This window comes from Haliotis rubra, unplaced genomic scaffold (genome assembly GCF_003918875.1).
Source record: "Haliotis rubra isolate DU_JTF1 unplaced genomic scaffold, ASM391887v1 Scf705, whole genome shotgun sequence".
Lineage (NCBI taxonomy): Eukaryota > Metazoa > Mollusca > Gastropoda > Lepetellida > Haliotidae > Haliotis > Haliotis rubra.
The window spans coordinates 93,026-118,242 of record NW_025767419.1 but is presented as its reverse complement, the minus strand read 5'-3'; the positions used below and the strand labels follow the sequence as shown (position 1 = coordinate 118,242).

The 25,217-nt window shown below is 39.7% G+C and overlaps 1 protein-coding gene across 7 annotated transcripts in view; it reads left to right on the top strand.

Moving 5' to 3' along the window:
- Positions 1–21,901, top strand: part of LOC124259006 (transmembrane and coiled-coil domains protein 2-like) — a 94,951-nt gene extending 73,050 nt beyond the window's left edge. For 5 of the 7 annotated variants that reach the window (XM_046693072.1, XM_046693066.1, XM_046693070.1 and 2 more), the window contains 13 exons: positions 7,200–7,395; positions 7,757–7,943; positions 8,056–8,284; positions 10,400–10,444; positions 10,891–10,923; positions 11,505–11,584; positions 12,593–12,656; positions 14,141–14,158; positions 15,658–15,883; positions 16,698–16,829; positions 18,546–18,635; positions 19,174–19,352; positions 20,502–21,901. In XM_046693072.1, the coding sequence (XP_046549028.1) occupies positions 7,200–7,395; positions 7,757–7,943; positions 8,056–8,284; positions 10,400–10,444; positions 10,891–10,923; positions 11,505–11,584; positions 12,593–12,656; positions 14,141–14,158; positions 15,658–15,883; positions 16,698–16,829; positions 18,546–18,635; positions 19,174–19,352; positions 20,502–20,628 (1,606 nt within the window). In that variant the 3' untranslated portion in view covers positions 20,629–21,901. Of the gene's footprint in view, positions 1–3,518; positions 4,355–7,199; positions 7,396–7,756; positions 7,944–8,055; positions 8,285–10,399; positions 10,445–10,890; positions 10,924–11,504; positions 11,585–12,592; positions 12,657–14,140; positions 14,159–15,657; positions 15,884–16,697; positions 16,830–18,545; positions 18,636–19,173; positions 19,353–20,501 lie in introns of those variants that run through there. The other 2 variants (XM_046693071.1, XM_046693067.1) reach the window with 2 other exon arrangements.
- Positions 21,902–25,217: the final 3,316 nt, after the last annotated feature.

The following is a 25,217-nucleotide window of genomic DNA, read 5'->3' as shown; positions in this document are numbered from 1 at the left end:
AAGCTACAGAGCCTGGTTCATATTTATGGGGAAAGTTGTTCCATGTGTTAGGTTACAAGTTTCCAGTAGAATTGAATATAACCATGTCATGCCTTTCTTGTACTCTCTATCCAAACGTCAGCAGCTGTGTATGAATATCAATGTAAAGTGTTTGTTTGCAGAATATCGAGAACCATATTGATATGAGGGTTAAATATCTGGAGCCCGCAGTCACGGTAGGAATATGAGGTTACAGTTTATCAATACAGGTCATTTACTATGTGGTGCATCAAAGTTTTCATGTCTCCTGGGATACTATTTTGTTAAGAACATTTTCTTGTCTCATAACAACTGGATTTAATTAGCATTGATTTATAATGTTAATGTTGGTGCAGAGACCATATACCGGTATATGGTCTCCCATATACCAGTATATGGTCTCTGGCTGGTGTGAGGTGATTTGGATAGTCTATGAAGTTTCTACTTCAAGCAGTGGTGAAACATACGTTACATTTCTTATGACTGGATAATCATATCCATGGTGGGAGAAAGGATACCACTAAGAAATATTTGCCTTCAGTTTCGATTGATTTCATGGCAGGGAAAGTATTATATAGTCCCTCACATCAGTCTCCTCCATTTGGGTAGGAGATGGCCAAGTCAACCATTTAAGCTTACAGCTGACAAAGCAGATTTGGGTTACGAAGGTGTGCCAAAAACCTTTTTTCCATGTTTGTTAGCACTATGCCTGTGCTCATTAGTTCGCCAAAGTGGTTAAGTTCTCAGATCTGCATCATTAAGGTTTTCATCCCATATTTAGCTGACACCCATAATACTAAATACTGTTGAAAGTGATGTTAGTGAAACGTGCTGAAGCAAATGGCTATCTGTATTATTATTCTGGTGGTTGTTGAAAAAGATATCATAGATATTTTGCTATGTTGAAAAGTACAACAAAAGATTGGAATTAGGGTTATGACATGATCGTGAAGATGGAGATCTATGTGTCCTAATGCTCCCCAGTAACCTCTGCCAACCCTCTCCAGGGTTTGAAATACCCTATATGTTAGTGTGCCATGGCACGGTAAATATTGAAATGGCATGGATAAAAAATGGTCTCGGTGCCCTTAAGGCACGCCTAAAGTTTTAGAGACATAACTCACCTCAAGTCATATTTAATCCCCAAAACATTTACACAAATGACAAACAGAGTGATGGGAGTACTAATAGTTCAGTTATTGAAGAGATAATTGTGTATGTAAGATATATTGAACAAGTGAACCTGTCACAAAATTCTTAGCTATTAAAGGTGTTGGGAAAGTAGAACAAATGAAGTTTAAGAAAGCCATCTTAAACAGGAGACATATCAGTGATAACAGAAAACAGGTTCAAATCATCATCATCATTGCTACAGTCATTTATTCCGAAAAACATGTGCCACAGTGGGCACTCTTGATTTCGGAAAGGCACATTTAAAGTCTTTGCCTGGTGCCCTTAGGCACACTTAGAAAAAAAAGTATTTTTATCCCTGCTGTCCTATCACTGCAGCCAACATACTGGTTATGATGGAACCCGGCCTGCAGGTGGGCCTTTCCCTCTTGTCACGTATTGCATGACTCATTTCCTGTCCGATGATGTGTCACCTTTGATTTATACATACTACCTACTGATGGAGTTGGTGTGCCACTCTAGACATTGTCTGTTCTGTCTGTCAAAACTAAAGTTTTCATATTCCTTGTGAGCCTCACACTTACACATGTTAAAAACATTGTTACACGCTCAGTTACGTTATTACAGGAACACTCCCGCATGTTAGTTCCACACACTATATTTCAACCTGAGTGTAGAGGGGAGTCAGGACAGTGTGATATAGATACCACGTTTAACCCAGTTTCTCGGTGTGGGAGACCTCGGCCTATTGTGCACTTCCTGTTGACAACCAAAACTTCCTCATTCTCATCCCTCTCATTCTCAGCCCCGGCCCCTGTGATCATCATTCCCACAATCCAACTGCCACACTGCATACGTTGTCTAGCACTCCGCTGCAGTTTTGTGGGAATATTTTTTTTCTTCGTCAACACCAACAATGTTTATCTTTGGGCTGGGTACAAACAGTTGGTATGTGATTTGAGTAGGTGAATCCAATATGTTGTCTCCACCCTCAATGTCCTTCATACTATTTTCGCCATATAAAACACAGGAAATATACTCATGAAAACAAATAATGGAACACACAAAAGCGCAAGTGTTCCTATACTCTTTTCCGGGTTTCATGTCATGCTTTATATTGCACTGTTGGTAAAAATCTGGAAATAAATAAAGGAACACTTGTACTTTCATGTTTTCCCTTATTCGTTTCCATGACTATATTACTTGTCAAGGTTATAGCTGTATCAGGAAGTTTTTATTACATTTGAAACCACAATAAACTGAAGAAATACACTAATTTATCTTTCAATATACCGAGCCATTCAGATTTTATTGCTGTGTTGTATTGTTTAAGATTTGCTGAGCTGATGATACTCTGCTCTCTCTCAGCATGGCAGGGAGTAATAATAATAATGATAATAATAGTCCGCTTATATGGCGTTCATATCCAGGCACATTGCCTGCTCATGGCGCTATGTACATTACTATCCCCGGTCATTGGACACTGTCGTACTTTCCGATATTTTTTCAACTCCCTGGGGATCATACAGCCATGCTGCCTGTTAGGCGCAATGAACTAAGCACTCACATTGCCAGCACATCCTCATGGGTACCCATTTTACAGCTGGGTGAACTGAGACAATGTGGATTTAAGTATCTTGTCCAAGGATACTACGCCCACCTCAGGACCCGAACCTAGGTGCCTCCACCGTGGATCGAACCTGGGCCTTCAGCGTGATAGGCAGATGCCTTACCACTACAGTATTGCGCTCCACTCCTTCCTATTTCCTGTGTCATGTGTACTTTTCAGTATGATGCTTTGTCATCTGAATCTAGTTCTCACCAAACCCATATTCTATCTAGGTGAAGTCATGCAATGAGTGTAGGTATTACTCCATCTGAATCACTGTACATGGAACAGTATCTTGTGTTCCTGAAACCCTTTTACACTATAACATTGGAGATGATATTTGTCCCAAATGAACCAACATCTAACATGCGACACGCCACAAACTATATATGACAGCAAATCTAAGCTTACACATATCTTGCCATCTGACTTTCTTTTCCCATGTATAAGTAGACCCAAAACATAAACTTGATCTCTTCCGTCCTTACCCCTCCCACTGTCTGCATTACCATATATCCCTGAGTCAGCTCCGCCAATTATATCTATGACTGTCACGTCATGCTACAACTATAACTCCAGCTCACTGGGAATTACATGAGCGTTATGTCAGCATTGTGTCGAGTGAGACCCCCTCCTAACCCCACACTCCCCCCACCCACTATCAGCATTCAAGTGAAATCTCTTCCAGTTTGTATGTCAGCACCTCAGGCCATCCCCTCACCCTCAAACAGCTGTCATTACATGCACATTAAGTCATTAAACTTAGCCTATGTGTCACGCTCCAATTTCCTGTTGATCAACACGCAGTGAGACTCTCCAGGGCATTCCTCCATGCTTAGCCAGACCCAGGTCTTTGTTAGGCTGTGCTAATGCAAGGATCACCTGACCAGTGACCTGCTGTTATCATACCGTCCAGGTCATGCTATTTGATTATAGGAAATTGGACTTTTCATGAAGTTTACATGAAGGATCAGAGACGAGCCTCAGGGAATGATCTTCAAAGAACGCACCAGCCTTGTCTTTGAGGAAGTGACATCTGATATATGAATGTTTGACAATTGTAGGCAATGGGAGACTAAGGATAAAGGAGCATGTTGATCTCCCAGCAGAGACAGTCAGCTGAGACTGATGTATATGAATAGACACAGTAGCATAACGTGACTCCTCTCATTCAAATTTCCTACCAAGCAGGGGGCACCACAGCTGAGGACAATTACACCACAACCTATTAAGCTGGGCAAGTGAGCCATGGAGATTGTTCAATGATCACACCACTGGAAATATAAGTCCTCTGGTATGGCCTGATCGAGGGCCACAAAAGTATGACCTGGGTATATTTACTTTAATTTCAATAGGGAGAGTTGGTCACCTTATGTTGCTGGCAAGTCAAGAACCTATTTATAGATGTGCAGTAAGAGCAGTGAAACAGCTACTGGTTGAGTGTCAGTACTTGAGAAACTGCTGCAGTGTGTTGATAACTTGAAGGACTTGTGATGGCGTTGTGACTGGTGTACTCCATGCTGATTTGGTAACTGTTTGGACTTGGCTATTTACCTCATCTCAGGAGACTAACATGGTGTTGACTTCAAATAAAAAAGTAAGTGTACTATTGTATTAGTGTGTTTTAGAATCAGCTGATCCACTCTTTCATGTTGATATGATTGGGTACCTTTGGCTTTTGGTATGATAGGATATGAATAATAGATTATTTTAGGTATGATAGCAGTACATGTTCTCGGTAAAATTCCGTTGTTTTTTAGGGGGTGGGGGGTTCAGTAATGAAAAGCCTGTAGAAATTCACTCCAGGCAACAGATTTATGATAAAGTAGATGTGTTTCATACATTGATACATGTATAACCAAGTAATAGTTTCACTTATTAATGGCTTTAATTGAAAGAATTCTTTGATTCAAGAACAGACTTGTCTTCCTAGTTCTACTTATGTGTTTGCAATAATCCTGCTGGTCAACACCTGCCTCACCAGCACCTGCCTGACCAACACCTGTGGGGATTGTTTTGCTTGTCATTATCATCACAGTAGGATGTGGTTTTCTCATTCAACATGCTCAATAGTTCTAGATAGGGACACAGAATGGGAGCTGTTTCTTTCATTTTATGAGGGAAGAATTAATTCCTTTGTCCTGAATGGGTTATTAAGTGTAATTGGCCTTGAAGTAAGTTGTCATGGTAACAGAAATTTGTCTCGGGAGCTGTTTTACATGTAAATCTGTTTAGATAATCGTGACTAGTACAAGTGAATAACTTGACATGTAATGTTAGATATTGGCTGATCCTGACTTAAGAATGTGAGCATTGGAAGAAAAAGATTCATTCAAGAAACTCATCACCTCTACTTGTTTGTACAGCATGTTGTTTACAGAGGTCAGTCAGTGCAGGATGTTTCACAAGATGGGATATTACAGCCATTGATTACTGAGTGAAGCTGAGGAGTATTCTCATATATGTATTGTGTGTGAAGACATCACCTGGTTATCACGTTTTAAGCCCCCAATAGCCTGCAGTTAGTCTGACCTGGCCGAGAATGTGGAGTGTTCACATCTGGCAGATCTGAGGTTGCTAAGCAGTCTAAGGGAGACAACCCAGTCTGTCTGATATTATGTATCGTTTATGTACATGATGGAAACCTGATAGCATACAATAATAATCTTGAAAAGGGGAAAGTACTTAAAAGAATTAAGGGCTGACACATCCAGATGTGTTTCAGTATGCAGTTAGCATCTCCTTCCAATGTGTTCGCTCATGCTGGACGACATGTTTTCTGTATATATTAGAAATGGAAGGAAACAGATTGACTGTCAAACCGCCTACGTGGTGTAGTTAGAGAGAAGAAGGCTTGTGGTTTGAACCCTTGGTTTGATTCACCATACCCAAATACCTTAATAGATGGTACTTGTTGTCACCCAGCCTGGCTCTCTGCAATAAGTGTATGACACAGAGTGGTCGACACAGAGTCAGTACAATGTGTCCGAGTTAGTGTTGGGAATTGGTTAAATTTTCATAATTGATGATTGGTTCATTACTACCGATCAATCATCGAAAATAATTGGTTAGTGTCATTTATGAAATTTGTTAATGCACATAAAAATAAGGAAAAAAATTGGCAAAATTTCACATCTTTAAAGGATGACTAGTATGTTAGGAACATAAATTTCTTGGAATCTTTTAGATGAATTCAATCATGACTTGAAACACGCTTGTAGTGCTTACGACATGTAACAGACAAAACCAACTATGTGAAAAATATTGTTGATGAAAACAAGTGTTCCAGAATTGTTTGTGTTTGATTATGAGAAATTGTGATCGATTGCTTGGTCGTTTAGTCACTACGACCAATCTTCGATTATTTCAATTAATCGGACCACCTCTAGTCTGAGTTGGGTATCCATGTTGGCATGGTATCAGAGTGGACTTGCACTACAAAATTGGGGGGTGAAATGTAGATATTACCCAAGCTATACATTCCTTCTTGTCCATTCATGACCTGCCTGAAGGACTGGCAAGTTCAACACTTGCTTGATAACAGTGTTAGTAGTTGCACCAAAACGTTGCTCATATTGATAATAAAGAAGTTGTATATCCATAGAACTTTCCCCGTTGTTCAGTTGGTAAGTTGTCCAGGTTGTTTGACATCATGGGATTAACAGTAGTTTTATTACTATTGTATTGGTGACTTCTTATTTGGACAGATCACACGTAACTCTGCAGATTTACAGATTGGAATAGTTTGACATTTTCAGAACATAGCCATGTTGACAGCAAATGGTTTCCATGGATGAAGGGTCGGTGGGGTAGCCTAGTGGTTAAAGTGTTTGCTCATCACGCTGAAGACCCCGGGTTCGATTCCCCACATGGGTACAATGTGTGAAGACCATTTCTGGTGTCCCCTGCCGTGATATTGATGGAATATTGCTAAAAGCGGTGTAAAACCATACTCACTCACTCACTCCATGGATGAAGAAAATAAGATTGTTATCTCTGTAATCCATTTATGCTAAATGAATTGTCTGTATAACTAGCCTCTTCCAGCCCTGATGGTGAAGATATATAAAATGAGTCAAGACATTTTGTATTACCATTTGTGTGAGCTTTCTGTCATAGAAATCTTACAAGGACCGAAACTGTCTGACAGTGACAGTCAAGATGCAGATTTGATGATAGTTGACAGTTTGTTCACAGAGGAAGACCCCTCAAGTGATTTAGGGATGGTGTAGTAATTGAGTGACATTTTCTATATAAGATACATGTTCCTGCCACACTCCAAACTTTACACAAGCTTTGATCATCACACAGCTTCTTGTGCTGCACTGGCAGTGTCTGACGTCTTCACTGAGAGCCACTCCTTTGATTTGTGTCTTCCACAATGGTAAGGTCTGCAGTGGGTTGTCTTGTATTCAGACCGTGGTCTTGTTCTGTTCTGCAGGAAGAAATCAGATGCGGGGAAGATTCCACCACTGAAGAACTTCAAGAAAGGCCAGAGTAAGAGCCCTTGCCTTCCCAAGAAGCAGCCGTCACCTGACACCCTGAGTCCTGCTATCAGAGTGCATTATGGGTCAGGGACACTGCATCCACCGCCCTTAGATGATGTGCTGAGGCGCAGCACAGAGGATCTAGAGATGGTAGGTTGGAGGTCATCGTGGGTCATTTGGTGTCCAGTGGAGGCCCAATCTTACATGCTATGTCATGATCCAGAAATTACTAACATAGACCTATAACAAGATGCTATTGAACTTGGAATTATTGAGTATTCACTGTTGTGGTTACTGGACTGCAGGAGTCATTTCATCAGTCTTTTGATAATTTGCAGTCTCTTAAACAGAGAAAAATATTGCATTTCTCCCAAGCTGGTACAATTCTTTGTCAAGTCAAAAAGATTTCGGTTTCTAAGAATGAATAGATTCTCTGGGCTCCTTTCTGTTTTACATTAAAAGACTGTCATACACTACAATTTACTTGACCTCATCCATTTTGCCCCTACAGCTAGACACAAGCAGTAAGGAGAATGGCGGTAGCATTGACACGATGCTGGATGATGTGGATGAGGTGGATGCTCATCCCTTGCCCGAGACATCGGAGTCTAGTCGAGTCAAGGCAGCCATTGATCACCTTCACCAAAAGATTGACAAGACGAAAGAGATGATCAAGACTGAACAGGCACATAAAGAAGGTGAGAACTTTCCTCTTATAAGTCATACATGTCTCCTGTTGTGTGTAAGGAATTGCTCATTTTAGGATTGCTTTTTCAGAAAATTCAAATTTTTTCCTCTTGCTGGTTGCAGCTAACGTGAACGAGTACCTGCGTCTTGCGTCCAGCACAGAGGACAAGCAACAGGCTCAGCGCATCAAGACAGTTTTCGAGAAGCGCAACCAGAAGTCGGCTCAGGGCATTAATCAGCTGCAGAAAAAGCTGGAGAACTACCAGCGGAAACTGAGTGACATTGAGAGGCGTGGACTTCCTGGCCACAAACAAGCCAAAGACAGGCTGCGTGATGTCGGCCAAGGGCTCAAGTAAGTTACTCATCTTACAGCATCGTTTTACACTGGTTGATTTTTTGTGAAGTTTGAGTTTCTTTCAGGAAATGCAAGGGATCAAAGGTGCTGCAGCATGCCTTGTAGAGTTCCATCCCATAGTTTTCACAGGACCTGTAAAGATCAGGGATAGAATTGGTCTTAAGCAACCCATGCTTGGCGCTGACATGGCTGAGACATGTCATCATATCCCAATTGTATAGATCGATGATCTTGATGACAGCATTGTCTAGTCCAGACTCGATTATTTACAGACCACCACCATATCACTGGAATATTACTGAATGAGGTGTTAAACAACAAACAAACCAACCAACGATAGTTTTCCCAGGACCTGTAAAGATCACGGCTAGAATTGGTCTTTAGCAACCTATGCTTGTCGCTGACTTGGTTGAGATATATCATCGCATCCCAATTGCACAGATCAATGATGGTGATCATTTTTACAAACCACCACCATATCGCTGGAATATTGCTGAATCTGTCATTAGGGTAAAATGTAAGTTTCCTCCCAATGTGATCCATGGGCTGTCAGCACCAAGCACATGGGGTTTGGTAACCATGGTTTCTCCATGGGTTTCTGCCCACATTAAGCTTTCACACCATAACTGAAATACTTTTCAAAGAGGTAGGAAACCAGACTCGCTTGTTACATATCGCAATAAATCCTCCATAATTCAACTAACTGTTTGCTTCTAAAACTGTTAGTAGATTTAAATTGAAATTGTGTTCTTAATTTAACTATGGGGAACTCTGTCGCTGAAATTGTCTGCTCACACACACACTGTTTCCACACCACTAATTACATTTTACTGATGCCTTGTTTCATCCAAGTTACTTCAGTACATCTGCAGGGTATGTTTTATTCTTTTGCTTAATTTGAATTAAATTGATTTTTCATTACAAATCAGTAAACTTCACATCACAAATTAGCATTACTATTGGATATTAATATGCCAATGGTAAATAATTCTCATGTCTAAAAATCATACCTTTAGCTTTAACAGCAACACCATATATTGATCTCAGTGTAAAATCCTCTTCTTTTAATTAGGGTTTTGGAACACTCGCAACAAGCACATCTGCATTACATTGATCATGTTGCTTTATGAAGCACATGGTGCCTGTAGCTATGAAATCAGGGTGTTATGTCTGCAAAGAGCTTCCATACATTGATTAGTGGTCAATATAAGGCACTGGACACATGTGATGTCTGCGATAACAATTTGATTATAAACCAATGTAGATTACGCTGCTGATTCAGTGTGGCCATCCTGCTCCACAGTTGTCCCACACTCACAGCCAGATAGAGATACACATGCTTAATATTTCATGCCAGTCAGACTGGAGGATTGTCAGATGCCATTTGGGATAAGGGTTGGGTAGAAGGACACTGGTACCTCTTTGACACTTTGGCCTTTGTTGGAGATGGGGTGAGTGGTTTCACTGGCTGCAACTGCAGTAATGAGGAATTTTGTAGTTGAAACTTTTGGACTGGGCGGTTCCAGACAGTTTGTATGAACTCTGTATTAGTTATGAAGTACTGTTTGATCTTCAAGAAAATTGCAAGCACTGTTACATTTTGATTTTATAGTACTCCATATGTTTTACTGATGAGCAGATTTATGTTGGCGTTTAGTTTGAGTATACACATGTATATATATCGTTTTTCATTAAATGAATCACCAGTCACTTCCTGCATTTAGAACAGAAAGTATGATCCATTGTTCCTCAGTTAGAAATATGATATGCATGGGAAAAACATGAATCTGTTTAGGTTGTTTTTTAAGTTTCCTCCTCAAACTCATCTCTGCTATTAATTTTTATCTCTGATCTCTGAACATGAATATTTCATGATGTACTAGGATGAACAGTTTATGCATGCATTGTATTTGCTAAAATGGTAACTGTGTTTCCAAGGCAACCATATTACAAAGGGATGAAATTTACATTTACTGAAAGAGACTTTGCTAAATAGGCCTTTGATATATTGTATGTAGGTATTTAGTAGTTGAAGACACTTATCTCAATATCAGCATTAACAGAATCTTAGGGTTACATGCAGTATTTTTAAATATATTGTTGTTTTTGCAGAGATGTGGGTGCCAATATTGTAGATGGAATAACAGGTTTCTCAGGGTGAGTTGCTCTCTTTAGAAATTTTGAAGATTTTTTTTTTCATTTTGAAAATAACTTCCTTGTTTTCTTTCACTTTACCCTTAATATTTGAAATTCCATTTTGAGCATTTTGATATTCGTTGATTCTTGTTACAGTCCTTTTGATTTCATTTGAGACCGATGAATTGCTCACATGTGCAACTCACACACCTGGCTGTTCTACCAAGCAAGTGGTCCCCCCTCGTAAAATATAGCGAAAAGTGACAACAAAATAATGATCGTTTCTTGAACAACTTTTGTACAGTTGGTCTGTCGATTTTATGTGACTGCAAAATTTGGTTTTGTTGCAATTATTAGATTTTGTGTTAGTGAGCAATTCTTGTCAAACGGACTGTAATAGATTCAGTTTGATAGCTACTTGCCAGTTCTGTTGTGGTTGTATAATATTGGTTTGTGTTCTGCTTCAGTGGAGTCGTAGACAACATTAAAGGAGCCAAAGAGTAAGTTGAAGTATATAGTACTACCAGTACAAATGTCATACTGTCATACACTTGACTGAAGGATCATCAGAAGAAAATCATATTTTGTCTTATCGGTTACAAACAGTCCATTTAACAAAATATTCTTTTTTAAGCTTAGTGTTTTAGGTGAAATTTCAATAATACATGTGTGGATACTTTGTAAATTTAGTGTTCAATGTTTTAGCTCAGTTGTCAATCTGGGGCGGTGGGGTAGCCTAATGGTTAAAGCGTTGGGTCGTCACGCCGAAGACCCGGGTTCGAATCCCCACATGGGTACAATGTGTGAAGCCCATTTCTGGTGTCCCCCGCCGTGATGTTGCTGGAATATTGCTAAAAGCGGCGTAAAACCAAACTCAGTCAGTCAGTTGTCAATCTCACTAAATATGTTTACTTGTATATATGTACGTGTAATTTACTATTGGTTGAGAATTTCTATTGTCCTAAAATGTGTGGTTATTTGGGGGGGGGAAGAGAAAATTTTGGTGTCATTTGATTGTTTAGATTTTAGATTCATGCTGTCTCAAGATTGGATTTTAACAGATTTCCCTTGTCCTTTGCAGTACAATAGTCGCAAAACCCAAAGAATTTGCTCATCTAATAAAGAACAAGTTTGGAAGTGCTGACAATATTAATCAATTAAGTGAGTATATCCCTACAATCTTCTAAGTTAATGAATTATCACATCATTGCTGGGGCGATGGGTTAGTCTAGTGTTAAAAGCGTTCGCCTGTCATGCTGACGGTTCGGGTTTGATTCCCCACAGGGGTACAATGTGTGAAGCCCATTTCTGGTGTTCCCTGTCATGATGTTCTTGGAATGTTGCTAAAAGTGGCCAACTGCAGCATAAACCCATACTAAATAACTCACATCATTGCAATTAAGAACAGCCCTGGTTCTCATTGAGAATCATTTGATATTAAATCACAGATTTGAGCATTAGGTCTTAGAGCAGTGATCCACCAGGGTCTGGGGCATTGAGCATGTGTTGAACCACTGGTTTGCCTACTGATGGCGATGACATTAAACAACATTCATTTACTTGGTACCTGGTAATCCAGCCTAGATGGAAGTCTATGTTAGAAGCAGTCCATGCTTGTTGCAGGTCAGACTTAATGACTTTGGTGGTAATATACGCTACTCTGACAGGGTCGGATTTTACCCATGATATTAAGCCCTAGTTTTTCCCACTGTGTGAGATGTTAAGACACAAACGTCAAGCTGGCATAGCATAACAGGTCTAAGATATTGTTCAATTCGCTGTCGTGTCTTTGATACTCTCTTGTCATGATCGCTGCACCAGATGTCAATGATAATGCTTTTTTTTAAAAAACCACCAGGGCTAGATTTAAGAGATGTTAACCTACTTGCACCAGGTGCAACCTAAGATAAAAACCTTGTTGCACCATCCAAATTCCAGTTGCACTGCTTTTATTGCAGTATGTAATGTAAGAAATATGCTATTGATTTATTTAGATGTTTTATTCAGAAGTTTAGCCACTCAAAATTTACTTGCACCTGGTGCAAGTTAGACTAATAACCAGGTTGCACTTTGTAATATTGGGTTGCACCAGTGCAAGTAAGAAAGCACTAAATCGAGCCCTGAACACAGAAACCATAAGCATTCATATTTTCATATATTTGTTCACAGAAATGGAGGAAGAGAAGGAAGATGGAGAAACTAGGCAGCCTTCAGGAGGAACTTTACCTGCCAGGTAAGAGATCAAGGATATTTTGATGGGTTGAAGATCACTTTAGTGCTTGAAGGTGAAGGGATTCATTGGGTGTTGGTTTCCCATGGAGGACATTCAGTGGTGTGAAAATCTATCTTATTTTATCTACTGCACTGTGGAATTGAACATGGCAAACTTCAGGAATGCTGATGAGGCGGAACTAATAGTGGTAGCAATTAGACATTGTTTTAGATGGTAATTATGTTGTGTTAAGTGGATATAAGGAACCATCCCCGACAGTCTTTTCCTCCTATCAACACACTGTATCTTGGTGTTTCAGTGGTCATTATTGTCAGTCATTAACAGAATGGAGAAAGATATCCGTCTGAGGTACAAGACCAGTTTCACGAGTGTCAAGTACACATTTGTCAATGATATAAAAACGTGTCAACATGTGACTAAGCATGTTTTGATGTAGAGTCTGGTTCACAAACGTCAGTGTCACCAATGGTGGGGTACATTAGACCAATACAGCGTTAGTGGTGGCTTTCACACAGACTTCTCTGATGTCATGCTGGGTCATGCTGTGACCATGCTGTGTCACACTGATCACGCTGTGCCGGGCAGTTCACAGCAGCATGCAGGGCTGACCTCTGTGAGGACAGCATGGTTGCTAGTCATTTAACATGTCTGATTCATCCTCTAACTTGCTTCCTAGACTAGACATTGCTTTACTGTAGACACAATAACAAGTCACTCTGTCAATCTGACATCAGTCTTCTGCACTCTGGGATTGGGCTGTGTTGAAAAGGCAAATGTTTTCTTTCTTCAAGCTGTCCAGGTGATATCAATTAACCCATCTCAAATTGTTGGAGAGTTATGTTCCAGAGATTAGCGTTAACTATACGCACTCATTTATGTAAGACAGAATGTGGGTCTTTGATGGATCAGAGGGTTATGTTTCTGAGATTTCTAGGTGGTATTGACCAGGTGCGCTCAATTATATCAGGCAGGATGACAGGTTCTGCTATTACTCAAACATGTCTTTTGGCATGACATGCAGTAGATTTTACTGCTTAAAATTTGATGGATGCTAGCTGAGATTACTACTCAGAAAGACATGTTAATGGATACAGGCTTTGACTTTTGGCTATCCCAGACTGATATCCCAGATGAAGACAGAAAATCATAAATGGTTTATCCCAGAAAGAATCAGAAAGTGATTTATATCCTGAACAATGATATATCTGTATGATGACAAACTATCTTCCAGATCACTGGGCTGTGTCATGTGATCCAATTTGTCACTCTTAAATATGTCAGTAGTTCAGTGATGGAGATACAATATTTACAAATGAACTTGAGCAAGGAAGCTTTTGTTTTAGAATCTGTATGATGGTAATGTGAAACCCTTAGAATATTGAGTCATGTTTGGTATGATGTGTTAGGCGTGTTGTGGATCATTGCTAGGAAGTGTCATGTGAGTTTGTGTAGTGAGTTTAACATCACTTTATCTTGCTATGCAGACAAACAGTAGGAACAGAGTAAGTAATCGGTCACAGGGCCCTGCTGTACACAGGACCCATTCATACATAGGTTGAAGCACTAAAACTAACAGAATGATTATAAAAGACTTCTCAGGACTAAGATTCTGGAAATCATTTTTTCATCATTAAATTTGATAAAAGCCTCTCATTATCAATGAGAATCATGATCCATTACAGTGTGTCCAAATCAAATTCAGAAGGTTGCCATCTTTCTGAGGTTTCCTTTTCCAAAACATGGCCTTTACGCCTGGTTCATTGATATTCTAGAAGTGTCTTCAGCAAGTGTCCGACTGCTTGTGTGGGCCGTATGTACAGCAGGGTGTCTGTCAGCCTAATCAGTGTGACACCCTAGACACTGACTGAATCACAAGACCACGTCCTCTCACTGTGCTTCATACCATAACACCACCATACTCCTCCATATCACAGGCTGCTTTGCATGTTCGTAGTTTTCGTTGTCAGTTCTTTCACATTAATACCTCTAAGTTCACTGTAGGTGTTTTTGTCCTCTTTAGTTTCCCACTTAGTTCTGCGTTAATTAGCAAGTGTGTGTAGTGTGAATGTGTGTATGGGTGTGGTGTGTGTTCTGGTGTAGACAGCTTCTTGTAGATTATGTTGTAGTACTGCAGGCTTGGATAGCTGAGCACCACAGCAGATAGTTCTGTGAGTAGTGTGTGAATAGTACTTAAGGTAACCTCAGGTATTGCAGTGGTTACCAAGTAACTCAGCTGTAAGTGAATGGTGCTTAACATCAGCTTTTGCAGCTGTTGCCTGGTAACACAGCAGCAGGCTTAGTTCTGTGAACAGTGTGTGAATAACTTCTTTGAGTGGCATTTTAGAAGTTGGGAAGTACAATATAGAACAAACTTTATGGATAACAACTTCTTCTTATTCGTGAGTGCGACGTTTCGATACAGATTCTTGTACCGTTGTCAAGCATTATGCACTCACGAATAAAAAGAAGTTGTTATCCATAAAGTTTGTTCTATAGTGTGTGAATAGTACTTAAGGCAGCATCAGGTATTGCAGTGGTTACCAAGTAACTCAGCAGAAAGTGAATAGTACCTAAAGCAACAAAAGCTCTTTGCAGCTGTTGCCTGGTAACACAGCAGCAGGCTTAGTTCTATGAGTAGTGAACAAATAGTGCTTACAGCTGCAGCAAATCTGCAGCCATTAGTAGCTCTCCAAGCCAGATTTATGAGTGGTGAATATTGTGTAAGCCAGCGAAAGCCATGTTACTGCTTCTCAATAGCCTGCCAAGCAGCACAGCTTCAACCCATGCAGTAGAAGCTGTGTCCGAGCAATGCACCTTTCAGTGTACTCTTGAACCATTGACTTGTATAGTGACCAATCTGATAGCATTGTATGAAATGTTTTAAAAGGACAAAAAAAATTAAGCTTGGTAAATTTAACTTTTGTCCAGTTCTTATGTTTTTTCATTCAGTGTTATTAATTTATAGTTTCTCCATGCTGATTATGTGTGTTTGGTCTGTTAGTTTCAAGTACGGGTCAGACGATGAAGGATCAAGCATTACTTCAGGCTCAGGGTTCGGGGCACATAGTAGCCCCCACTCCACTTCCCAGAATACCTCACAGCAACTTCCTGTTCTCACTCAAGCCATTGTTGACCCTATTCTGCTGGAGCTAGAGGAAATGAAGGACTTCAATCGGAAACTCACAGATCAACTCCAGAAACTAGCAGAAGATTTTGACACATACAAGGTAATGCGACAGACATTTTGTTGACCTTGACCTTGCTGGCCACAATTAAATTTTGTTTTGTTTTATGTAATGTTTACGAAACATATTTTGAGGAATGGGGATCTGCAGAGGGGATAAGAAACATTTCAGATTATATTTTAGGTGGTATTTCAAAGCATTGTCCAAATGTTGTCCAATGTGTTGCTGCGTGTGCAGTGAATCTGCAAGATTTTCACAATGACATCTTTTAGTTTTGCTTTCATCAAATAATTCCTGGACACCTTTTGAAATGGCAGTGCAAGAGAAACAATATATTGCCATGTAGTGTATCTGTCACTAATGTGGAAATGTCAAGGTATTGCAAGAGTGTGATTATGTCTCCCCTTGAAGGGTCGGGAGACATACTAGTATTGTTTTTGGTTGAGTTTCCATCGGTGTCGGCATTCCCAGGGTTTTTTCAATTTCACTTTTTTCTGTTTTCATGGCAACAATTTGGACTTTGTCTTTTTGAAGGGTAAAGATCGTTACTGGAGCAAAATTCTGAAACTAATTGACCCATCTTCACCAAATTTGCTATACTGCCTCTCCATATCATGTAAATGTGCCCTTGGGGGTTTGAGGGTTTGGGGTTTTTTTCAATTTTATTTTTTTTTTTCTGTTTTCATGGCAACAATTTGTACTTGGTCTTTTTGAAGGCTAGAGATTTTGAAATTGAAAGAATCAAATGAATTGTTTGAGGTCTCAACGTTGAGTTGGGGGAAGGGGGAGACATCTGTTTTTACGAGTAAAAACACTTTCTAGTTTCTAACTGTACCTGATTGTGTGTTGTGTGCAGGCTACGTCCACCTGTGAGATAAGCATACTGCGGGGCCTGCTGGACGAGGAGAAGTACAAGGTGGACCGCCAGGAGGATCAGATCAATGACCTCACAGAGCTGCATCAGAACGAAATCACCAACCTCAAACAGGTCAGTGGTCACACAACTGGTCTCTGAGTGATATCATCACTGTCTACTGTATTAATACTAAACCAGGTTTAGTTTAGCATATTGATTTTGGATAATGAGAATGGTATGATACTTTATAGATAACAACTGACAAGCCAGGCTTGACAATGGTATAATAATCTATACCGAAACGTCTGCATCATAATATAATAAAGAAGTTGTTATCCATACAGTATCATACCTTTCTTTGATCACTGGATTGTCTGGTCCAGACTAGATTATTTACAGACCGCCGCCATATAGCTGGAATATTGCTGAGTGCGGCGTAAAACTCTCTCACTCACTCTCATACCTTTCTTATTATTCATCAACTTCTAAAATGCCAATAAAACATCTGATTTTCGATACATAAGTCACCCAGGGCGTCAAGGTACCTTGATGGAATTCATGGTGCTTTTGGTAATCATTCACAACATTGTTGACTGTATGTTGTTAGATATACATTCACGTCAGTTCAAATGGAATGGCATAACCTCTTTCCATCAGATGCTGAGATGAGCAGTCTTAACTGTTACTTTTGAGCCTAATGTTCTCTATATTATGTTAAAGGTCACATGCAACGTAAAACACAACTTTGCAGATTCTGATACCTTTCGGTATGGACTTAACGAAAAAAAGCGTCAAAAATGCAAATTCAACTTATAAAGTTGAAAAATAACGCGATGAAAAAAGACGCGCGAAATCGGAGTTCAAACGTTTCACTAATTTTCCCCAGACTTTTCTGGGGAATACGGGTTTCAACAGCTGGCTGCGCTCATAGCACGTGCGCAGTGAAATAGGTTTGCGCAACTTGGAAGCGGGCTGTCTGGTGAATACTCGGTGAAGGCTTTGGTGTGAGCTAGTTTCATAATTTTTTGTTGATATCTCACAGGCGCGAGCTTTTTGTATGTTATGACAGTAAATAAACTGTTTATATAATTTCATTTGTCTATTTCACCACACGTTCTTCTTACCGAGTCACTTTCTCAGTTCGATACTTAAAAAGCAATGTCATTATTTAGAGTTGACACGATTTCTAACTGTGATATAGATATGTCGCTGTCACAGACAAAACTCAATGTCTTGTTTTATTGACACCAGTGTGTCTGCCTGCCTGTCTGCTAATGACAATATATTCAATACACAACTGCGATCACTGACCACATGCAATTTGAACTTAACACCAATCAGGCTATACACCATAAACAAAACGCATTGATTTATGGCCCGAGTTCGGTCTCTGTCACATTATGTAATTACACAGACAGGCAGGTGTGATACTTGAACACATGACATGTTATGATGTCTGTTGATTGCAAAATGTTTTACACAAAAAATGAGCATGTATTTACAAAACCCAACTTTCTATATATACACACACAATGACCCGTGAAGGCGGCATCTGCTAATGAACCAGCCGTTACACTTGAGTGCACACCCACCCGCTCTGACTGGGTTCGGTATCCCGGCTGCTTCGTTTCGAGGGAGGTAAACCCGAGTACAAAATATTGCACTTTTGATTTGCGATTATACGCTTATAATTTTGTTTATTTGTTTTTTCATAATCAGCAATGCATATTATATGTCATGAAGAAGTGATAATTGTGTTTTAATTATGTTTGATTTTTTGGTTGCATGTGACCTTTAACTTGAAGTAAGCCATGTTGATTACTGACTTGTCCAGTTGTTTCCCTTCAGGATATCACCAGCATGGAAGAAAAGATTGAATATCGTTTGGATGAACGAACAACGGACCTCAGTGATCTCGTAGACAATTGTCAGACAAGGGTATGTAATCTTACTGGATGACAATCAAACTTTGGTAAACACCAGGAATACCAGAGTAGCTAGCTTGGTTTGAGGGCACTGATGGCTTTTAGCATGATTCTCTACTTTCATTGCAGGGCATTGGGGTTGGCTAGTGGTTAAAGTGTTTGGCTGGGGTTTGATTCCGTATGTGATTACAGTGTGTGTAGCTGTTTGATATTGCTTGAATATTTGCTAAAAGTGGTGTTAAAACATACTGGCTCAAATGTCAAAGCAAGCATAAAAAATATTGCATTTTGACATTCAAGTCTACTCTCTCCCATTATTTTCTGCAATGTTTTGTTAACATGTGACATTTTCTTTCCATGTGTAAACTCTGGGCCACAAACTGTCTAGTGCATGAATTGTAAAAATTTTGATTCACTATTAAAGCTGTCTGATTTTTATATGTAGAGATAACAGATAATAAAGTTCGACAAAACCAGTTGACAATCTTTGTACTTCAGTACTAGTTTTGAGTTTCATGTTTTACTATGGCCTTCATTGTCCATCTCCACAGATTCAGCGTCTGGAACAGCAGCAGCAACAGCAACAGATCCTTTCCATGGAGATGGTCGAGAACGTCACATTCAGGACAATACTCACGAAACTCATTAACGTTGTCCTTGCTCTACTTGCCGTTGTGCTTGTTTTTGTATCCACTGCAGCAAACCTCCTCTCTCCCTTTCTGACATCCAGGTAACGATCATGGTTTTAGGACATCATAGTTCTTGAACTAAAACCTGATGTCCTCACCCTTAGTTCAGTCCAATTAGCCCCCTGTACAAAGCAGGATGGACTCCACTAGAATGGACCCACTTCAGTACAGGCTTACACATCATATTTAGAATTTACGACAATCTATCTGTGACACATAACAGCGTATGGTATGGATTTACAACTTCTTTAATATTTACAACACAACGTTTCTGGGCTACTTTTTGACCCTTCATCAGGTGAATGACAGAATATAGTACGAGCAACATATATAGTATGTACAGGAAGCCAGTGAGATAGTATTACCGATTGAGATGTGCAGAGATAAAATGTCATTCTGTCATTTGGCAGTTGGCTGACAAAGTATGGGTTGAATCAGACAACGAAACTAGCTGTAGTTGCCATATGTCCAGTGCTAGGTTATTTTTAAGTTATACACAAGCAGTTACATTCTACTCTGTGACTTTCCCCATGTGAATACCAACCAATAACAGGCCCTTGGCACAAAGTGTGCTTGTTGTACGAGGTGCCTGCCAGGATAGACAGGCATGTACTGGGTCGGTTTGTCCATCATTGCTCACAGTATCAGTACTGGGTTGTCCTGCAATCAGTTGCAGGTTACCTCCATATAAATGGAGTTCAACAAAGTTAAACAATAAAGTCTGAGTTAGGATCAAAAGAATTCCTGGTTCCACCAGTGGCACCTACTTCCTGGACCCAAGTAGAAACCCATGCATAATGCATACCCACATCTAGAGGATGCAGTGTGTGAGGAATCTTTAGTATTGATGCAGTGAAACTCTTGATTGTCCCCTCAGGTGAACTGCTGATAACAATCTTTGTCAATGAAATTGTGAAACGTGCATTATAACATCTCTACACATAATGAATTACCACGTGCATTATTCATCGACCCCAACCCTAAATTCCATGTGGTTAACCTAACTTGCATTACCAACATTCTTACCATTAGTGTATGTAATGCACTCTGAAAGTGCAGTATATATTCCTCTGTTCTTGTAAACGTTAAAATAACGGTGTGGCCTAGCCTTGGTTGGCTTGTTTATCAGGAATGTATGTATTTACAATGTTAATGGCATGAAGGTAACATGTTGTTCTGCCTTGTTCCAGAATGCGCATCCTGTGGACCATTGTTTTGGCCGTGTTCTTCACGGTCCTGTATCACAGCTGGGACAGCATCGAAGCTGCTGCTCATTATTCATGGGACACGATGACCAGTATATGGCCGTGGAGGTAGTGTTGCTGTCATCTGCTGCCGCAAGGCAGTTGGACATTATCTGTATTTTGCTTCCACTGCAATAACATGAAAGTCTCAGGGACCCAGGGTTCCAGCGACTGTGGGGCATGACTCCAAGATCTTCCTGTATTCCGCTGACAACGAATTGATTTGCTACAAATTGTGTTGGCAAGCAAGGGATGAAGATTCAGTGCGTCTGGCAGTGATTTTTGCCACTGTGCCCTGATTGCCTGGATTGTAGGACCTGCATTATGTGTGTTACTTTGGAGTGATTGGTTGATCTGACTCTCTGGTCTGCTTTTTGCCCACAAGCTGCCAAACCAGAAAGGAACCGGGATACAATCTGCACATTGGTGAAATCAAACTCTTTAGTTTCGTTACTTTTCATTTCATGGGAGAGTTTTGAAAAAGATATAATTCATTCATCAACGAACAAATTGGTTAACCCTGCACACAATGTGCATGCACGACAGCGTAGTTGGTTGTCATCGATGGTGTCTCTTTGAGTGATAGTTCAGAGGTGATGAATACGCTCTTAGAGTGTAGCTTGTGCCGCTCCTCATTCACCCCGTGGATGAAGAAGTGCCACGCCCTGTCGTGTACTTTGATATTAAACCAAAGTTTTGTGTGTAGACTATCCAATGAGACTTCATAGTTTTGTGGCAGAGATGCAATCTTCATCCTGTCATGTTTTGTGCAATTCTAGCGGGATCAGTACCCGCAGAGAAGATACCATAGTTGCTATGGTATCCAACTTGTGATCTTAGACCTGTTTTGGATGGGTCACGTGATATGTCACATGACCCTGTCCTTACCTAACAAGGGCTGGCTGGCTGGCTATTGGTGTTATTGTGTTCTTGCCATTGTTTAGTCATCTGTGTTTCTGTGCCCAATTGTGATGCACAGATGGTATGCATACCATTGTGATGACATCTAGTCTGCTGGAGGAATTTCCTGAATTTATTTCATAATTTGGAAGTTATTCAACTGATTGTCACCCTTAACAGTGAATGCAATTAGTTATGGTGTTTTGCCTGGGATTAAAAAATCAGTTTGAAAATGTGATACACAGTTGTTTTAAAATAGAAGAAACATCCAGGTTCTTGTCTCAGCAGACTAGGAACCATTATTGAATTGGTTTCTAAATTAAGGAACACTATGTCACTGTTTGAACTTCAAGGACATTCGTTACTTTGTTTTATTAGCTTGTTTGTTCACGATTCATGTTAAGCCGTTTTTTAAAGCTTTATTTATGAACATGTGCACATTTTTGTTTTCATAAATCAGTTACATTCTGGACATCTTTTACAACATATCTTGGGTGACATCATATTCTAAGACAAACATAAACAAATCCTATTCAAATTTGGCCTCTTAACCTCTAACAAATTGTCTAATCTGTAATTTACAAAATTTTGGGAGGTAAAAAATCTTCTTTGAAATATATTTGTTTTGGATGGGAAATCTTCAAAGGGCCAACTTTTCTACAAAATATGTTATAGTTTCATTCCACACAAAAAGGGAGTTTACAGAGAATGTAGTTCCACGGGTTTCATTACCTTTTCAGGTAATGTGTTTGGGGTATCCTTGTTGAGCACAAAATAAGTGTTGACTTATTTTTATTTATTTATTGGTACAATTGTTTCTGGTAGACTTGATTTTGCTTGTCCATTTGAATGAGCTCCTGGTGTACATATAACGTTGCCTTCTTCCTCCAGTCAGTCGGGCAATGTCCATCCTTATTCTGGGGACAAGAAGCAGGAGCACTAGCTCTCACCATTGCCAGCATGGTACCAATCTGACCAGTACACCTTGTACTAGTGTTAGCCACTCACAGTGTTATCCAGGTGTGCGAGTGTTGTAAGCTCAAGCTCTATTCATCATTGTCATCAGTGTTATATACACAGCATAACATGGACTCAACATGCTCAGCCTGTTTATTGGAACATTTCTTACACCTGTTCAAGGTTGTTAGATAATCCCTCGGAGTTTCATTTCTCAGGTGGGCGGTGGGGTGGCCAAGTGGTTAAAGCGTTTACTCGTCACGCCGAAGACCCGGGTTCCATTCCCCACATGGGTACAATATGTGAAGCCCATTGCTGTGTCCCCTGCCGTGATATTGCTGGATTATTGCTAAAAGCAGTATAAAACCATACTCACTCACTCATTTCTCAATAAGTATTGCTCTTCTGATATACACAAAGTGTTGGTTTCTAATTTAAATACAAATTTTTACACACATTTTATAATGACCCATTGTTCATGGTTTTGAGCCTCATGGTTTTGAGTTACTCTTGTGTGCTGTGCAAAAACTAGTCTTGGCGTCCCCAACTATGATATTTTGAGAGCATTGTAAATCCAGCACACTTACTCACTCACTCAGGTTTCCTTCATATACTATAGATACTATAGGAATTGTGCACACAAGGTCTACAAGTATTTCCACAGAGTTTGGAAACACATAGCCTTTCGTGTAGAGAAAATTGACATATTTCTAGACATCACTTTTGAGCACATAAGTCATCGACCTGTAAATAATTTCAGTTCTATGCTACAGTATTCTGTGTGATAGTGAGATCAGTTTGTGGATTGGTTGGATATCAGTGCTTGTTGCTATATCATGATAAGTATAGTTGACAATGAGTTCCTTACTCATGCCTGTCCAAAATGTATAAATTTTGTATATTTGGATTGTTTTCATAACTTCATGCTAGTGTTCATAAATCTTGGTAAAGATATTTTGCAACAATAAATTTTTTTTTAGAAATTTGTGAAAATACTAATGGTACAATAATGAGTGTTCATAGCTACTGTAGGACAATGATGCATAGAGCTTGAACTGCAGTGTGAGCGCTGTGTGTTCTATCTGAATGCTAGAGTATAGCCTACATGTGATACGGTCAAGTACTGTCGGTGTTGTTAAGTCATGCAGTGTAGCATCTGCAGCCCATGTAGGGACTACAAGACCCATCAGCATCCAGCTGGTACAGATGTAGTTTGCTTGTCAGATGATTTCTGGGACTGGCTGTCATTTTTACTTAAAGAAAACTGATTTCATTGTGAAGCTATTTTCCTATCTGTGGTCTGAACAGGAAGACAGTCACCACGTCACCATCCTGTCATCAATGGCTTCTTCGTGGGCTGCTTGCAAGACAATCAAAGGGCCATCGTGATCCACTCAAGTACTTTTGCTGTGATGCAAAATGGGATGTTTGCATCAATAAAAGACATACTGATAGATATAAGATCATGGTGTCCTTTTCCTTTTGACTGGAATCTTTTTGTCAAATCACAAGTACTAGCACAAACTCAACCATCACATGACAAAGAAGCCATGACTGCCACTCATTTTGAACATCACAAATTCTTCCTTATATACTGTTTCTCACTATTTCTTACATATTTGGGATGAATATTACAGAAATACTAAAGTTATGTATCAACTGGTTACCTTCATGATTATTTACATCTGTTAAAGTTGGTTGCAAAGTTCTAATTAGTGTTTATGGTATATTTCCCAGGCATTAAAGATATGGTAGATTTGGATAACTCAATCTGAGGGTTGGTTCTGGTGTCAATATATATACACTAATCAAAACAAGTTAAGGAACGTACATTTTTCATATGACTTATATTAGTCTGTCATGGCCTGTGGGTATTGCAATCAACAGACCCCAGTAGTGGGTGTCCTTTAACTCGATTTGCGTGATCAGTAGCATACTTTCAGACTGGTTAAGCATGTTAAACATATCAAGTATTGAGATGGAATAAATAGAACTCTTCAGTCAAAACTACATTTCAGAATTTCACGGAACCAATTTAAGTAAATGTTAACTTCAGTGATTTCATTTAGACTTCAACCCAGATTGTTGTGATCTTATAAGTAGATTATCATATCTAACATCTGAAAGATTTCCAGGGATAGAAAAATAAGATATATTTTCAAAAGTCCACAAAGATGATCTGCTACAGAAGTTCCATCAAGCTGATAATAAAAGTGGTAAATATGAAGTCCTTAAGTTAACTAGTCTTGGACCTGATATCTGATATTCAGAGCCATGTGAAACCACTATGAATTTTCACAGAACACATTTCAGTCGCAGAGCTGAAGGTTGGATGGAGGTGATTGATAATGTCTGAGTGAAGGAAACATTCAGTCTCTGTAGGCCAGTCCCAGTCTACCTAGAGCAGGACAGACACATTGTGTAGACTTACTGAGTGTTAGCTATTTGCAGTACTGTGATATGTACATAGAAACATCAGATGTCACCTCACCATCTGTTCTTCAGCATGTTCGGGTATGGATTGAGCAAGGCTTGGTCAGGTCAGACTCAGTGGTTGAAGAGGCATCGTTGTCAGTGTCAGAGAATAGCTGGGGGATACATATCTGATGCTATCTGTTTTAGGATGGCCAGTAGGTATTGAGAGGAAAGATCCAGTAGTAAATCTGGGAACACATCGACAAGTTGTGCTCAAAGTGTCTGGTAATTATTTGTCCATATGACACATGCTCTGTTTCCTCAGTGTAATGACAACATTTTACAGATGAGAATATATGGCATCTTAGTTCAGTCCCAGATGCAAATGAT